The sequence below is a fragment of the Bufo bufo genome, chromosome 4 (assembly GCF_905171765.1).
Source record: "Bufo bufo chromosome 4, aBufBuf1.1, whole genome shotgun sequence".
NCBI classification, from domain to species: Eukaryota; Metazoa; Chordata; class Amphibia; order Anura; family Bufonidae; genus Bufo; species Bufo bufo.
Window position 1 is genome coordinate 226,305,134 of NC_053392.1, and position 18,369 is coordinate 226,323,502.

At 41.4% G+C, this 18,369-nt stretch overlaps 1 protein-coding gene across 1 annotated transcript in view; it reads left to right on the forward strand.

Annotated features, from left to right (window-relative positions):
• Positions 1 to 746: 746 nt before the first annotated feature.
• LOC120997964 (probable cation-transporting ATPase 13A4) overlaps positions 747 to 18,369 on the forward strand; it is a 119,319-nt gene continuing 101,696 nt past the window's right edge. The window contains exons 1-5 of the mRNA XM_040428348.1: positions 747 to 887; positions 13,272 to 13,445; positions 13,671 to 13,814; positions 15,448 to 15,518; positions 15,613 to 15,693. Of these exons, the coding sequence (XP_040284282.1) occupies positions 825 to 887; positions 13,272 to 13,445; positions 13,671 to 13,814; positions 15,448 to 15,518; positions 15,613 to 15,693 (533 nt within the window). The 5' untranslated portion in view covers positions 747 to 824. The remainder of the gene's footprint in view (positions 888 to 13,271; positions 13,446 to 13,670; positions 13,815 to 15,447; positions 15,519 to 15,612; positions 15,694 to 18,369) is intronic.

The window sequence follows — 18,369 nt, forward strand, 5'->3', positions numbered from 1 at the left end:
TAGGGTAAAAAATAACACAGTTGGAGCAAAGCAGATATGCCATAAAATGCAGGGAGCATATGCAACATGGCCACAATGGAGGAATATAGATATACATACCCAGTAGGAGCCGCAAACACCAGAACAAAATGATATAACAGTCTCCTAAAAAATCGGAATCCTCAGAGACTAGAGGGTGTTATATAGCAATTTTCAGGGTAATTGGAGCAACTTTGGTTGGGGCCGAGTGATTCGGGTCCAAATCAAACTTTTCGGCGATTGATTCGGGTCCAAATCAAAAATTGGCGAACCTGAACCAAACCGCACCTTGACAGGTGTTTGCTTATCTCTAGTCTGCAATTATGATATCTGATGAAAACAGCAATTAGCAAATAACAAATGCACATAAGTAAATTATTTTATCTTTTGTTGGTTGTTCTATTTTTTCTGTGTGTTTGTATTCTGGATTTAGATCCCCTTTCAGTTTGACAATAAAATGTGGCTTCCAGACAATTCCAGGTTTTTTACAACTTTTCTTTTTAATTTTACCAGTGTGGCTTCCATAGCCAACTGACATCAAATTGCTTTAGGCAATGAAGTAAATTCTCTAGAAGCATGCAATAACTCTATGCTCATCCGCATATTTCAAAACTATGAGGCAATTTATCAGTCTTAATCATTGTCACCATATTGCCAGGGGTGTGTTCCTGGGGCAGAGGATACATAAGGCACATTGTGAATGGATGATTGATATAGGGCAGCCTGAAAACTATAACTACTGCAGAGCAGTTACTGACAGACAGTGATTTCCCACTGGGCATACATTCACAGAAAATAACACTTTAATGGAGGGCACTGGTGATAAAAAGCATCAGTCCATTCTTAACCAAGGAGAAGAAAATGAGATGGTGAGACTTGTTTATTGTCTTGTAAACTGTTTGATAGGGCATTTTATAGGTAAAAAAAAAAAAACTATGAGTCACTCAGATGTAGCAAAGCTTAACTTGACACTCATCAGGTAAATTAAGTGAAGACAGCAAACAGTGTCCATTTAAGGCTTGCTGCAAAATAATTTTTTATATGTTTAGTGTCAAGTTAATGTTTGCTGCATACACACAGGACAAAAGCATGTTATGAAATATTTTGTGCAAATCTGTGACTGATCATACATATATAGTGCGCTAAGAGCTTCCATTGATCCAAATAGTAGGTATAGTACCACTTGAATTTGGAATGATCCCCATTTCTCAGCTTTACTGCTTATATGTGTGTGCAGACATTATTTTTTTATTTATTATGTTTGCCTTATGGATGTGCATCCATGACTGATTATGAATAAGAATATGCCAGTCTAAATTTTCTTGTAATATCATACATATATAGTGTTATTGTCTTCTCTTGTGCTTTTCAGAAACATGTGGTTTCCTTTATTTTCTTTATTATTGACTAGTACTACTATGATACTGACAACATAAAGCAAATGAAAAAACATAACTGTCATAGTTAATCCGTATTGTAAAAGCATATAATGCATAATAAATGTGTCCTCTATTCTATATGTATTATGTTAGCAATAATGCCTCATTTTCATAAGTAATATGCATTAGCGTATATCATGCTATTAGGTAATATAAGTACTAGCTTTAATAAATTGTCCAAAGCTGAATTGTAACCATATGCAGTTGTCTTATTACGTCTACTTAATCTTAGCAGATATGATGTTTCTATGCCTAGATTGTCCTTTCCGCCACCTCCAAAATCATTTTCAAAGCAAGCATACTGCCTTGAGGGGTAGGTGCCCTGAAACATAGCCTTTGCTGTGAAAATCAAATTCTCTAATCCTAAGAAAAGGTTTTCTGTGCACCATGGGTTCAATGTTTGATGCACCAGGCTTCCGCAGTGTCATAGCTAGAGGCTCTGAAATTTTTTGCACTGTTAATCAAACTAGAGGGGAAGGTTTTGCGATGTTACGGATGAGGTATGGTGCATGAAAACCCTATTTGCCTGAAAATAAAACAAGCATTTGACAGGATCATAGGACCAGATGTTCATAGGTATAGTGATGTTTTGGGGCAGCTACCCTACATTGCAGTATGCTTACTTTGAAATTGATTTTGGAGGTGACAGACTTCCTTCAAATTACCTGATAATTACATGATGGTGAACGTTAATCAAGGTTTGTCTACAGCAATAGCTGTCACCTATATGACCATTCTTACACCTGCAGCTTTGGTAGACAGTCTTGTTTACTGCATCCAATCTATAGGGAATGTTTCACCCTTTATGCTGTATTTTCTGGCAGTTAAAACCAGATAGTGACACACACCTTTTTTGTAATATGTTTTTATTTTCTGATTTTAGATTTTTTTATTTTATTTCCTGAACATGATTATGGGGCAGCCATCTTGCCTGAGCTGTTTTAACAGCATTTAGAGATATACTTTGTAGCAGCCACTAGTGTTGAGCAAATTGAACTCCACAAAGTGGTATTCAATCCGAATTTCAGGGTGCTTTATGGTAGCGAATCAATTTTTCGTGAATGGCGGTAAAAAAATGTAAAAAAAAATGTAAAAAAAATGTAAAAAAAAAAATATTTAAAAAACATACTTACCTCATCCATTTGAGAGCAAAGAGCTGGTCTCCGCCATCTTGATTGAAGATCTCGCATGAAACCCTGTGCACAGTGACGTATCAAATGGATGAGGGTAAGTATGATTTTATTAATTTTTTTATTTTATTTTACACTATAATAATGCTAGCAGATGCCGCGATCAGCAATGAACGTGGCATCTGAGAGGCGCAATTGCTTATCCCTGTCATTGCACCCACTACTAACAAAGAAATGCACGTCAAGACAAAGTAATTTGTCATAAACTGAGTTTTTTTGTAAAATTCAGCAAAGCAGCCGAATCAAATTTTGAAATACTTTGCTCATCACTAGCAGATACCATAGACACCATAGTCTGGACTTTTTTTTCTAGAAATGTTGTGTGACCTATACAGAGGTTATTTTACAAGGCAGAAGGAGATAAGCTTTGACAGTCACCTACTGTGAATGGTGGATCCTGATCGATTGATCTATCTATCTATCTATCTATCTCATATCTATCAATTTATTAACTATCTATATATATATATATATATATATATATATATATATATATACAGAGGAAATAAAAAGTCTACACACAGGTTTCTGTGATGCAAAAAAATGAGACAGATAAATCATTTACAGAACTTTTCAGAACTTTTTCCACCTTTAATGTGACCTATAAACTGTACAACTCAATTGAAAAACAAACTGAAAACTTTTAGGTAGAGGGAAGAAAAAATATAAAAAAATAATAATAATATGGTTGCATAAGTGTGCACACCCTTAAACTAATACTTTGTTGAAGCACCTTTTGATTTTATTACAGCACTCAGTCTTTTTGGGTATGAGTCTATCAGCATGGCACATTTTGACTTGGCAAGATTTGCCCACTCTTCTTTGCAAAAACACTTCAAATCTGTCAGATTGCGAGGGCATCTCCTGTGCACAGCCCTCTTCAGATCACACCACAGATTTTCAATCAGATTCAGGTCTGGGCTCTGGCTGGGCCATTCCAAAACTTTAATCTTCTTCTGGTGAAGCCATTCCTTTGTTGATTTGGATGTATGCTTTGGGTCGTTGTCATGCTGAAAGATGAAGTTCCTTTTCATGTTCAGCTTTCTAGCAGAAGCCTGAAGGTTTTGTGCCAATATTGACTGGCATTTGGAACTGTTTATAATTCCCTCTAGCTTAACTAAGGCCCCAGTTCCAGCTGAAGAAAAACAGCCCCAAAGCATGATGCTCCCACCACCATGCTTCACTGTGGGTATGGTGTTCTTTTAGTGATGTGCAGTGTTGTTTTTGCGCCAAACATATCTTTTGGAATTATGGCCAAAAAGTTCAACCTTGGTTTCATCAGACCATAACACCTTTTCCCACATGCTTTTGGGAGACTTCAGATGTGTTTTTGCAAAATGTAGCCTGGCTTGGATGTTTTTTTTTTCCGTAAGAAAAGGCCTTCATCTTGCCACTCTACCCCATAGCCCAGACATATGAAGAATATGAGAGATTGGTGTCACATGTACCACACAGCCAGGACTTGCCATATATTCCTGCAGCTCCTTTAATGTTGCTGTAGGCCTCTTGGTAGCCTCCCAGGCAAGTTTTCTTTTGTCTTTTCATCAATTTTGGAGTAAAAAAGGAGACAATGCGGCAGCACTCTGCAAATCAGACAAAGTACAACAATGCTTACAAAAATTATGGTGCTAATACTACGCTTATTTATAAAAGTGAGATGCTTGGTCAATGCATTTTGTACAAAACCATCTAAGCCCGTATGCCAAACGTCAAGGCGATCTCTGTTACACGGGTCCTAACACTAAATACTACCTGTTATGCGCCATAATGACCGCCATAAAATTCAGGGAGTGTTGGACCCACATGCATGTTGGATCCACTCTGCCTTTTTCCGTTTTTTGTGCCAAAATGGCCTCCATTACAAGGGATGCAGGTACCAACATGCATGCTGAGCCCACTCTTTACCCTTCCTGGTGCTAGACAGCTTCCAATGAATGTAGTGAGAGCAGGCCACAGCTTTATACTGAAAATAATTAAAATCAGCCTATGGGGCAGACAGGCTAATCAGGTGTGCACGACTCGCTGGAGTGCCACATGTCCAGCATTGTAAATCTGCAAAAAAAGAGGATCCAACATGCATGTGGGTCCAACACTCCCTGAATTTTATGGCGGTCATTATGGCGCATAACAGGTAGTATTTAGTGTTAGGACCCGTGTAACAGAGATCGCCTTAACGTTTGGCATACGGGCTTAGATGGTTTTGTACAAAATGCATTGACCAAGCATCTCGCTTTTATAAATAAGCGTAGTATTAGCACCATAATTTTTGTAAGCATTGTTGTACTTTGTCTGATTTGCCGAGTGCTGCCGCATTGTCTCCTTTTTTTCCTCTAGGTCTTTGCCATGGCGGCGTGCACCTGCGCACTGGGAGGTGCTGACTAACCCTCTTTTTTTGCAGATCAATTTTGGAGGGACGTCCAGTTCTTGGTAATGTCACTGTTGTGCCATATTTTCTCCACTTGATGATGGCTGCCTTCACTGTGTTCCATGGTATATCTAATGCCTTGGAAATTCTTTTGTACCCTTCCCTGACTGATGCTTTTTAACAATGAGATCCCTCTGATGCTTTGGAAGCTCTCTGTGGACCATGGCTTTTGTGTGGGATGCAACTAAGAAAATTTCAGGAAAGACCAACTAGAGCAGCTGAATTTTATTTGGGGTTAATCAGAGGCACTTTAAATGATGGCAGGTGTGTGCTGACTCCTATTTAACATGATTTTGAATGTGATTGCTTAATTCTGAACACAGCTACATCCCCAGTTATAAGAGGGTGTGCACACTTATGCAACCACATTATTATTATTATTATTATTATTATTATTATTTTTTTTTTCTTCCCTCCACCTAAAAGATTTTAGTTTGTTTTGCGTTCCGTATACGGGCCTTTTTCTGCATTCCGCATACGGTCCGTATACGGAACCATTCATTTCAATGGGTCCGCAAAAGATGCGGATAGCACTCTGTGTGCTGTCCGCATCCGTTGCTCCGTTCTGTGGCCCCGCAAAAATTCTGTTTTGTGGACAAGAATAGGCATTTCTATAATGGGTCTCCTGTTCCGTTCCGCAAATTGCAGAAGGCACACGGGTGGCATCCGTTTCTTGCAGATCCGCAATTTGCAGACCACAAAAAACGGCACGGTCGTGTGAACAAGCCCTAAAGGTGGAAAAAGTTCTGAAATGATTTATCTTTGTCTAATTTTCTTACATCACAGAAACCTGACATTTTAACTGGGGTGTGTAGACTTTTTATATCCACTGTATATATATTTCATATCTATATATCTAATATCTATTTATTAACTATATTTCTAATATCTATTAACTATATATATATATATATATATATATATATATATATAATCTATTTCATATCTATCATTGTAAATCTGTCCATGATCATAATCAGATAACTGTTGATAAGTGATATGTACAGACCAAGGCCTCTTGCACGAGAACGTATGTATTTTGTGGTCCACAAAAAACAGATCCGCAAAATATACGGATGAGATGACGTCCATGTGCATTCCGTATTTTGCGGAACGGAGCAGCTGACCACTAATAGAACAGTACTATCCTTGTTCGTAATGCGGACAATAATAGGACATGTTCTATTTTTTTGCGGAACGGAAATACGGACATATGGAAACAGAATGCACACGGAGTAACTTCCATTTTTTTTGCGGATACATTGAAATGAATGGTTCCGTATACGATCCGCAAAAAAACGGAACGGACACGGAAAGAATATACGTTCATGAGCAAGAGGCCCAAGAAGTGATGCATATTATTAGGCTTAGTGACCAATGCAAAAGCTGCAAGATTTTAGAATCTTTAGAATCTTTTTAATCTTTAAAAATATGTGTAACATAAAAACTTGATTAAAGCAGTAGGTCGCATGATAACACATTCCCTTTAAAGGGAACCTGTCACCTCTCAAAACCATCCCAAGCCGCCAGCAGTACCTGCGTGTAGCCAGCAGTGGGTTTCTGATGATGCCTTTCTTCCTGAAGGCCGATGCAGCAAAAGTACTGAAAAACCGCAATTAGACTTACCGGTAATTCCGTTTCCTTGAATCCACCATGACGGCCCACATTGAGATTGACCCTTGACCTCTGTAGGGGCAGGAACACATAGAGAGTTTAAGAACCCCCCACCCCTCCACCTCCTCAGTGCTTTACAATTACCCGAAAGGTGGAACAAAAAGTAAAGGATATTGATTCATACCCTTAAACTCTTAAATAATCATCTGCATGTATATGCAACTTATATACAAAAAACATTTTTTTTTTTTTTTTTTTTTGGGAAGGGGAATAGTATGGGCCGTCATGGTGGATTCAAGGAAACGGAATTACCGGTAAGTCTAATTGCGGTTTTTCCATTTCATCCACCATGACGGCCCACATTGAGACATATCAGATAACTAAATGGGTGGGGATATCGCCTGTAAAACCTTCCGGCCGAAAAGAGCTTCATTCGCATCCGGAAGATTAAGACGATAGTGTCTTACAAAAGTATTAGTGCTAGACCAGGTTGCGGCTTTACAGATCTGGTCCAGCGAGACCCCTCCTTTCTCGGCCCAAGAAGAGGCAGTGGCCCTAGTAGAATGGGCTTTAATATTACCAGGACTGGGTTTGTTCCGGATCTTGTAGCAGCATTCAATAGTGGATTTGATCCATCTGGCTATGGAAGACCTGGCTAACTTCTTTCCTTTATTTTTTCCTGAAAACTGAATAAGAAGGTTGTTATCCACCCTGAAATCTCTAGTAGAATCCAGGTAATGGATAACTATGTCCCTAACATCCAGGAGATGTAACCTATCGCTAGACCCTGTATGTTCGGACCTAGGGATAGAGGGTAGGAAGATCTCCTGCTCTAGATGGAAAGGTGAGACTACCTTAGGGAGAAAACCTGGGTCGAGAGTTAGACGGATATAATCTTTGCTAATCTGGAGGTAGGGCTCTTTACAAGAAAAGGCCTGGATCTCTCCAATGCGTCTGGCTGAGGTGATAGCGATCAGAAAGGCAGTTTTTAGAGAAAGGTGTTTTAAAGAGATCTCAGATAATGGTACAAATGGAGGTTTTGTTAGGCCCTCCAGGACGATGTTAAGATCCCAAGTCGGAGCTCTGGATCTCAGAGAGGGTCTCAATCTAGAAACTGCTCTGAAGAACCTCCTGATCCATCTATGGTTGGCCAGGCTGCAGTCATAGAAGGAGCTGAGGGCAGAAATTTGGACCTTCAGAGTACTAGGTCTCAGGCCTAACTCAAGGCCGCACTGTAGAAAGTCCAAAATTCTGTTGATGGGAGGAGAGGTGGTGTCTGGGTGCTCAACTCCTAACCAGGAACAGTATTTCTTCCAGATCTTAAGGTAGATGGAGGAGGTCACCTTTTTTCTACTCGCCCTCAGAGTAAGTATCACCTTCTCCGAAAGTCCTCTGCTTCTTAATGTCTCGCTCTCAGGATCCAGGCTGACAGTCTGAATATACCTGGGTCTGGATGGAGAAGAGGGCCCTGGACTAGAATATCCCTCTGGAAGGGAATCTCCCACGGATCTTCCAGCGATAGCTGTTTTAGAGTGGAGTACCAACTTCTCTTTGGCCATAGAGGGGCTATCAGGATGAGAGTAGTTGGTTCCTCCAGGAGCTTCTGGACGACCCGCGGTATTAGTGGTATTGGGGGAAAGGCGTAGGCTAGTTTCCATTTCCACTGTATTGACAGGGCATCGATTGCCCATGGACTGTCTCCTGGGTTTAGGGAGCAGAAACATTTTACCTGTGCATTTCTTCTGGAGGCGAATAAGTCTACCTCTGGACAGCCCCATCTTTCTGCGATCTTCTGGAAGATATTCCTGTTCAGAGACCATTCTCCTGGATCTACTGTCTCTCTGCTCAGAAAATCTGCTACTACGTTTTCGCAGCCCCTTAGGTGGATGGCGGACAGAGATAAAGCGTTCTCTTCTGCCCAGGAGAAAATTCTTTTTGCTATCTCTCCAAGAGGCCGGGACCTTGTATCTCCTTGGTGACGCAGATAAGCCACCGTTGTGGTATTGTCTGACATTATTCTTAGGTGTCGCCCTTTTAGAAGACACTCTCCCTTTAATAATGCCTCCAGGACTGCGTATAGTTCTCGGTAGTTGGAGGATCTGTGTTTTATCTCGGCAGGCCAGGTACCCTGTAGAAGATGATCTCCTATCTTTGCTCCCCAGCCTCCGAGGCTTGCGTCCGTGATTACCTGTACGGCGGGATGGTTCCGCCACTGAAGGCCTCCTAGCAGTCGTCTTTTTACTTTCCACCAATCCAAGTCTGTTTTTACGGCCTGAGGGATCCGAAAAATCCTGTCTAGACTTACTTGTCTTCCGTCCCAGATAGTTAAGATCCAATTTTGGATTACTCTTGTGTGGCTTTGGCACCATGCCACTGAGGGAATGCAGGCGGTTAGGCTTCCCAGGAGACTCATGGCCTTTCTGAGGGAGCAATTGCGAGCCCTCTGGAATGTTCTGATCTTCACTGTCAGTGCAGTAGCCTTGTCCTGAGGGAGGAAGGTCATCAACAAGGACGAATCTAGTTCCACACCCAGGAATTTTATTCTCATGGACGGGGTTAGGGTGGATTTTTTTGTATTTATAACCCAGCCAAGGTTTTTTAAGAATTCCGAGAATCTTTGGGTTGCCAAACGGTTCTCGGATTCTGTCTTGCCCAGAATTAAAAAGTCGTCGAGATATGGAATGATTGTGATTCCTTCCTGACGAAGGTAGGCCACCATCTCTACCACGACTTTTGTGAAGACCCTGGGGGCCGAGGAAATACCGAAAGGGAGGGCGACATATTGGAAGTGATGGATAGACCTGTCTGGTCCTCTTAGAGCGAATCTTAGATATTTTTGGGAAAGATGATGGATGGGGACATGGTAGTAAGCGTCCTTTAGATCGATTGACGACATGAACGCCCCTTTTGGAATCAGAGGGATTGTGGATGGGATGGTCTCCATCCTGAACCTCCTGTATAGAATAGACCTGTTTAGGGGTTTTAGGTTTATTATCGTGCGAAAGGATTGGTCTGGTTTTTTTACTAAAAAAAGACTGGAATAAAAACCTCTCCTTTCCTCTGAGATAGGAACCTTTTGAACTACCCCTAGCTCTAAGAGGTCCTGGACGCCCTGCCAGATTTTTGGAAGATCCGATCTGCTCTGAGGTGTGATGCAGAATCTTCTCGGGGGGACTGATGTGAACTCTATCCTGTAACCGTGAGAGATTACATTTAGCACCCAGGGATTTGAAGTTACCCGACTCCAGGAGGATAGAAAACCCATCAGTCGCCCCCCGACCCTGGCGTCATTGCAGTTTATTTTGCCTATTCTGGGGATTGAGGATGAAGCCTCTTCCTCTCCCTCCTTTGGGATAGCTCCATCGGCCAGACTTCCCTTTCCCCCTGTAGGATCTCTGCTGGGGTTGGTACTGACGAAAGGGCTTCTTTTTTGGTTCTTTGTCCTCTGGGAAACCCTTCTTCTTGTCTGCTGCTCCCTCTAGGATTTTATCCAGAGTGGGGCCGAAGACAAATTCCCCTGAAAAGGGGATAGAACAAAGCTTGGCCTTGGATGCCTTGTCTCCTGACCAGGCCTTCATCCATAAAGCCCGTCGGGCTGCATTAGAGAGAGCATAATCCTTGGCGGAAAACCGGATGGACTCTGCAGATGCATCGGCCAAAAAAGCTGTGGCGGAGCGGAGAAGGGGGAGAGAGTCCCTGATCTCTTCTCTTGGAGTCTTATTTTTTAGATGTTCGTCCAACTCTCCTAGCCATATATACATTGCTCTGGCGACGGAGGTAGCAGCAATATTAGTTTTTACCCCAAACATAGCTGACTCCCAGGATTTTTTTAGGAGGCCATCTGCCTTTCTATCCATAGGATCGCCCAGCTGAGAGGAATCCTCAAAGGGTAGGGCGGTCTTTTTTACTACTTTGGCCACCTGTAGATCGACCTTAGGCGTCTGGTTGTATATCTTGCTTTCAGCCGGGTCAAAGCAGAGCCTATTCCTGAATTCTTTGGGAACGCCAAGCCTCTTTTCTGGATCTGACCACTCCTCCAATATCATTTCTTTTATATTTTCATTAATGGGGAAAACAATAGAGGACTTAGATCTGAGACCCCCAAACATCTCATCCTGCACCGTACGGGGCCTAGGAGTATCTTCAATACCCATAGTGGACCTGACCGCACGTAGCAATTCCTCCATCTCATCGGCCGAAAAAAAGTATTTTTTATCTTCTTCTAGAATTTCCCCGTCCGACAAGGGTTCCTCATTAGGAAATAGTCTGGATGAGGCGGAGGCCACTTCAACCTCTTCGCCCTCAGAAGAGGAAATAACGGACAGTTTGCGTTTCTTAGAAGGGATGGGATTGCTGGAGGGGGTAGACAAGGTGGCTAAAGAGGACTTAATCTCGTCTGAAATAAAAGACTTCATTTCCGAGAGTATATCTGGTTGCTCTTCCTTCCAAATTTCCGTAGTGCAAGTTTTGCATAGCCTCTTTTTATAATTTTCAGGGAGACGCTTGGAACAAGCACAGCATTTTAAGGGTTTTGTTTTTGTTTTTAACTCCTTGCTGCCCTGCAGAAGGAAGCAACCAGATATCCCAGCATTAGTAATTCAGATTAAAGAACTGAAATATATACCCCCCAGAAGGGGACTCACGGTACTGGTGGCAGAAGGATCAGGACCTTCCTGGCGGGGAGCAGGTGTCTCAGACATCGCGGTGTAGCAGGCGAGGGGCCGAAAGGAACCGCGGTCTTCTCTTTTTAAAATTCCCGGCGTCTGACGTCATCTAGCTGCGCCCTGTGTGATGGCATAGGCCTGCGCCGCACCAGCCTACTAAGAGGTACGTGCGTCGCCCGGCCCGCCCATAGAGACGCTCCATGCGCCGCACCTGTTCCCCCTGCCGGACGCTAGAACTCGGCCCTCCTCCAGAAGGAAAGGACGCCGAGCGCAGCGCGCGATGATCCGAGAAGCCGGCACCTCCAACTGCTTCCTCAAGGAGGGAAGGGAGTCTGAAGGTATGGGGAGGACCGCAGGCCTCAGCATAAGCCAAGACGAGGGTCCTCGATGCTCCTAGCTGGCCAGCCTTAGCCCCTGCCGCGGGAGGCCAGCTGGAGAACCTGTAAAGAAAATAAGGTTGCTTTATCCTCCATGAAGGAGGAACTCTCCACATGTTGGCCCCTGTAGGGGCAGGAAAGCACTGAGGAGGTGGAGGGGTGGGGGGTTCTTAAACTCTCTATGTGTTCCTGCCCCTACAGAGGTCAAGGGTCAATCTCAATGTGGGCCGTCATGGTGGATGAAATGGAAAACTTTGTTTTATCCCCTGCCTGGCGCGCTTCACCACACATGCTTGAAGTCAATGAGGCAGCGGCCTCCTTGCTTCAAGTCACGGTAACCACATCCCTTTTCCTGCCCCTTCGCTGTGACTGAAAGTGCTTATGCACGAGAGTTCGGCTGCCTTTGCCGAAGAGCCGGCTTTCAGTCACAGCGAAGGGGCAGGAAAAGGGATGTGGTTACCGTGACTTGAAGCAAGGAGGCCGCTGCCTCATTGACTTCAAGCATGTGTGGAGAAGCGCGCCGGGCTGTGGATAAAACAAAGTTTTCAGTACTTTTGCTGCATCGGCCTTCAGGAAGAAAGGCATCATCAGAAACACACTGCTTGCTACACGCAAGTACTGCTGGCGGCTTGGGATGGTTTTGGGAGGAGACAGTTTCCCTTGAAGCAGCTGTGTCTCTATCATGTTTTATCCTTCAATTTAGAAGCCCAATAAATTATTTTGATGTAGAAAATAGTTTAATTATTAATGCTAACACCAAGTATGAAAAGGATTTGCTATATACTGCCTACTATCCATTGTTGAATGGCATGGCAGGGTAAATGTATGACCGTGGCTTTGTATAAATGCCTCCAGAATTGTACGTGTGTGTGTGTGTGTGTGTGTGTGAGGGGGGGGGGGGGAGGATTCGGACCCACTTCTAGAGCAGTCAGACCCCTAGAAATCATGCATCCTGTGGATAGTCGATAAATGTTTGTTGTGGGATAACAAACATTTTGTTCCTTTACCTGTTGACATTAGCAATATTCTCTGATATAGTTTTTTATGTTAAATATTGGCATTTACCTCTTTCAAATAAATAAGAAGGAAACACATTTGTGGAAATGCTTTATAGAATACTTGTGTAATATGACAACAATACATCTAATTTGTGATGTGGCAAGCAGGGAATTGTTCATCTGTCTAACTTACGTCACTTTTTCTTACTTAAAGTGATACTCTGGGCAAAAAACTGTCCTCACTGTTAACATAATCCAAAAGTATCTTCTGGCGGGCTCCTTCTGCAGCTTGCCTGCACACTCAGATGCCATGTAGCAGTCTCCATGAACCACGTGGAAACCTGAATAGTGAATAATCCTTGTGTAAACATTGCAGTTCTATGGAAAGTAGGTTTGAAACAGAATAGTCATTCCAATATTAGTTTTACCCATTTTGAACAACTATTGAAATGTCATTTTATCTATTCAGTATATTTTATCCATTGTGAGATCATTAAGAAATGTTTAGAGACATTTTATAATGTGACACAAATTTATTTTTTATAGGAAATATTTGGTTATAGAGAACAACCATACAGAAGATTCCTCTGTGTTCTTGGATATATATTTACCTGTGGGTTGCTTTGGTTTATTTTCTACTGGAAGCCTGAATGGCATGTATGGGCACATTGTATTCCATGCTGCTTGGAAGATGCTGACGCTATGTTGCTGAAAACAACAGTAAGTACTGTTTATATAAGTAGCACCCCATAGGGAGTAGTAGTAACCCATATAGGTATATTGAATAGAAATACTACAATTATTCATTCTTGAGGTTTGTTTTGTTAAAAGCCAATAAAATAAAAAAATAACCTGGAAACTGAATACTAAAAAATATGTTAGCAAATATGCTAGAAATATATTATGTTGTCAATGTTATACAATAATTATTTCTTACTCACACAGGATGAATTTGAAAAATATTTTAGGAAGAGGGTGACATGGATTCAACTTCAGAATCTGAATATATCACGGAATACTACTGCACAGCCACTGATTGCTGATGGAAAGTCTATCATTAACAAGGCTATTCGAAAAACAGATCTGAAGGTAATGTACTATATTTGTGATTTAATATGTTATTATTAGTATATAAAATATTGTGATTATCAATTTATAATATTGTATTGATCATAGTATTTTAATACTGTGTTCCTTATACAGGTAAAACTTGAAAAATAGAATTTCAGTAACGCAACTTAGAAGGTGAAACTAACATATGAGATAGACTCATTACATGCAAAGCGAGATATTTCAAGCCTTTATTTGGTATAATTTGTATGATTATGGCTTACAGCTTATGAAACCCCAAAGTCACAATTTTGAGGTACCCTTTGCTCAGGGGATACGGATTAATTAGCTGACTAGAGTGTGACACTTTGAGCCTAGAATATTGAACCTTTTCACAAAATTCTAATTTTAAGCTGCAATAATTAAATTCCTTTTAATTTGCATTACTGAAATGAATGGACTTTTGCACAATATTCAAATTTTTCGAGTTCTTGTCTGCAAAAGGGACAAGAATAGGACATGTTCTATCTTTTTCAGCGGGGCCGCGGAACGGACATATGGATACAGCACACAGTGTGCTGTCCTCGGTTTTTGCAGCCCCAGTAAATTGAATGGGTCCTCATCTGATCCACAAAAAAATATGGTCGTGTGAATGGGGCCTAAAGACGACCTAGCCAGGCAGTAATTTTGCTTTTAGTAGCTGAGACCATAGTACAACCAGAGCAATTTGCTCCAAATAGAGAACAATAAATGAGGTAAAGCTTTTTACTTTTAATGAAAAAATACTTAACATACACAAACTTATATCCAATAATAAAAAAGACTAATACACACATAGATGTATCTCTATATCACAAAAACAATGTGACGAGAGAAAATCCAGCGCATATACATAAAGGAACTGTTTTAACCGGTCCGGCAGATCCAAGCCTTGAGGTAAATGTTCGGTATCTCCAGAGTGGGTCAAGGCAAAAATGGGTAATTTTCCCTAGTTGTTTCTACTTTGCCTAAACTAACCTTTATGTTGAGGTTGTAGAACACCCGACCTAAAAAGAGCAACCCCTCTGGATCTTCCCTAACAACTAGCTAAAATTCCCTAGATACAATCCTAGGCAGATGGTACAACCCAGTAAAGGGCAAATAAACAAAAAGGGAGCAAAACTGTGGTGTCCAATCTCATTAGTGGATTAAAATACAAAAACATATAGATGACTGACAATGTATGAAAAGATGGGGTCCTCAGATGACAGTGGTGAAATATAGCCAGATGTTGTCTCTCAACCTGACTGGCTCCTAATACCATGTGTACAAGGCATGTGGCCTGAAACAACAGATAGGAACACAGACTAGGCGTGCATGCAGTGGTCAGGAAGAGCGACACTTCACATTCGTCTGTAAATAGCATATCATCAGAAACCTCCTTTTCAGGTGAAGCTTTCATCTTGTGGAGTGCTGCTCTTGCTGACCACAGCATGCATGTCTAGTCTGTCTGTAAATTCTCATTGACAAAGGGATATACACAAAATACCTATTTTACCCTAATTAAATATTAAGTAGGAATAATACATGCTCTGACTAATTTTGAACCAATCATTTTTAGTATGATGGACGAAATGATTCTTACTGATTATAAGTTTGCTTTGTCAGAATTATTTCTCATTGACATTTACAGGTTAAGCTGATCAAAGTTCAGAAAATCTGTTATGTCTGGGATGGAGAGGAACAACAGTTTCATAGAGTAGGGTGAGTAAAAAGTCAGGCATGTCTGCTACTGTACGGTATATGGGCCAACAAATTATCTCAATGCGTCTTCTCTTTGTAAACCATGTACTTGTAGGGTTCTTGAGGACAACCTTACCTGCTATGACATTCATTCAAAATTTGCTTCTGGGTTAACAACTGGAGAGCAGACCATCAGGTAACTATACACGTTTGCCCATTGTCATGTAATATGTACAGCAGAAACTGAGATATACTGTACTTTATAAGGAAACAGAAGTGATGATAATTATTAGTAAGTCTTTAGACATATTAGATTTCTGTTATATTATGATATTAGAGATGATAAATTCTATACAAATCAAATGTTCTCTAATTGGCCTGAAAGTAGGTAAATGATATTCTGCGGCCTCCTAGAAGTCAGATTTTTTTTTAAATATCTTGTTCTCTTTTTAATATATTTTTTTTTTTAGAATTTTAGCTCCCGCCCCATCTTATAAGCTCTTGAACACAATGACAGCAATAGCAAATAATGTCAGAGTGACACTAACATATATAACTGTGGGTAAAAGCATAAAGTAGTTTATGGTGTTAACAAACAGTGTGTTTAAAAACTTAAATATTAGAAACCATCCAAACATTGTCCCTTATTGGGGGCAGAAGGTGTTTAAACACACACGGTGTTATAGGAAAAAACAGTGGCTTGATGGGACCAAGCGTCCAAAAATGATTGCTTACAGGACATCTGTCAGAAGATTTATACCTATGAAACTGGCTGACCTGTACTTCAGTTGATAGAGCCAGGCAGTGAAAACATAATGCCTGGCCCTGTCAATCAAAGTGGAGAAAGGGGGGCAGTTGCAGAGAGAGCAGAGCCTCTAGGTGTAACTGCAATGCACCCAAGGCTTCAGCCTCACACTAGAGGTTGGACAAGACAGTATAAAGAAAGCAAACTGGGCCAGTTCCAGTCTGCCTGCCCAGAAATCCATGGGTTCAGGGAATGCAGTATGTGCCAGACAAAGGCCCCTGTCCAAGAAGGACTGTGCCCGGTTGTTCAGGCGGTATGTCTCTGTTTGCTGATTTGCATTATTGCATGCTCCATCATGTTCATGAGACCAAAAATGGCTGTGGCTCCTGCTGTTTGTAATAGCAACGACGGAAGGTGAGTGACTAGGCGGGGAGGTGGAGAGGGGCCTCCTGGTCCCACATGCGAGTGCACGTGTCTTCTTGCTAAAAGCTGTGGCAAGTTGTGTACACAGTGTACCCAGGTAATAAAACAACTTGGCCCTCTTTTTGGTAAATAAGAAAACATTCCCTCATTTTGCTTTGATAACAAGAGTCTAAAAGGATGACTATCCAGTAATCATCAGATTGCTTGATGGTAAGGATATGGCTGTCAGAACATAAGTAAGCATACAGATTGCTATGCTCACCAGCATGCCCAGTTCTTTCCAGCAACACCCCCTCCACTGAGATGATTGGTCATAATTAGTGTTGAGCGTGAATATTCGAAAAGCTAATTTTTATCGCGAATATCAGCACTTCAAGAATTCGCAAATATTTAGAATATAGTGCTATATATTCGTAATGACAAATATTCATTTTTGTTTGTTTTTTTAACACAGTACACATCAGGTGATCATCATCCCTCCCTTCTTCTAGCTTGTGGGCCAATGAGAAGGCTTTGTCAAAGCTTAGCAACATCCCTAGCAACCAATAGAAAAGTTGCCTGCCCCTTACTATACAAGTTGCACGTATTGCAAAAAAATATGCGCATCATTAATTGCTGAAAATTCGCAAGCGCAAATATATTGGAGCACTCTATCTGCATATAAAGCTATTCTAATGTACTCTCATGTCAACCATTTTCTCCAGTCTCAGGAAACTTATACCAGCTTGAAAAATTTAGCATAAGTGACCCACGCCGGTATTTCGAGCGCATTACGCGAATAATACATTGCCGATTTTCGAAATCAAAAATTTTCGCCACTCATCACTAGTCATAATGGCCAGTGTCATTGTCATTAGAGATGAGCGAATTTTTCAAAAACTTGATTCGCCGGTTCGCCAAATTGTTTGGGAAAAATTTGATTAGATCCAAATTTATTCACGCCAAATTACTTTAAAAAAGGCTATTTCCTGGCTGCAGAGAGTCTTTATAGTGGTGTAGAACACTGTGCCTTGCAGTAACACGCATAGGGAGTCTGCCTTGGTAGTGAAATAATACCGTGAGTCCATATGACATGCAGATGACAGGTGTCGCTCTTAGAATCACTGCACGCTTCACTTATTTGGGCAGTCACGAGGCCAAAACTGACCACATAACTCCATTATGAACTCAGCCTTACAGGTCGATGTAAGCACCAAGAATATGCACACTCCTTTTACACCGTCGTCAGCTGATTCCACATAGATGTCGACAGAACCTGTTATATTAAATGCTTATATAGTCCCCCCAACAGAGTGGAGAGGGTGTTAGCAGTAAGTTTGTGTTGACGTTACTGATTATATTGCCCTTCCTTTGATCCGTAAGAACAATAACCCACAAAAAACAAATACTGCCTGTGGAGCATCCGCCTTCACTCGGTCAGCATTTGGTCAGTAATCCATCAGTATTGCTAATGCCAAAAAAAACAGGAGTGGATCCAAAACAGAGATGACACGTGAATTGAATATTTGCATTTCTTCTGTGTTTTTTACCCACTCCTGCTTTTGGCTACCAAATCACAAGCCAATTCTGATTGGACCAGACAGGCCTTTCAGCTGCTACACAGACAGGATCCGTTGTGCATCTCATTTTTCCTTCCTTCTGACAGATCAAAAGAAAGGTCAAATAAATAATGTCAGCCAAGCAAAAAAGGCTAAATAGTAGCCC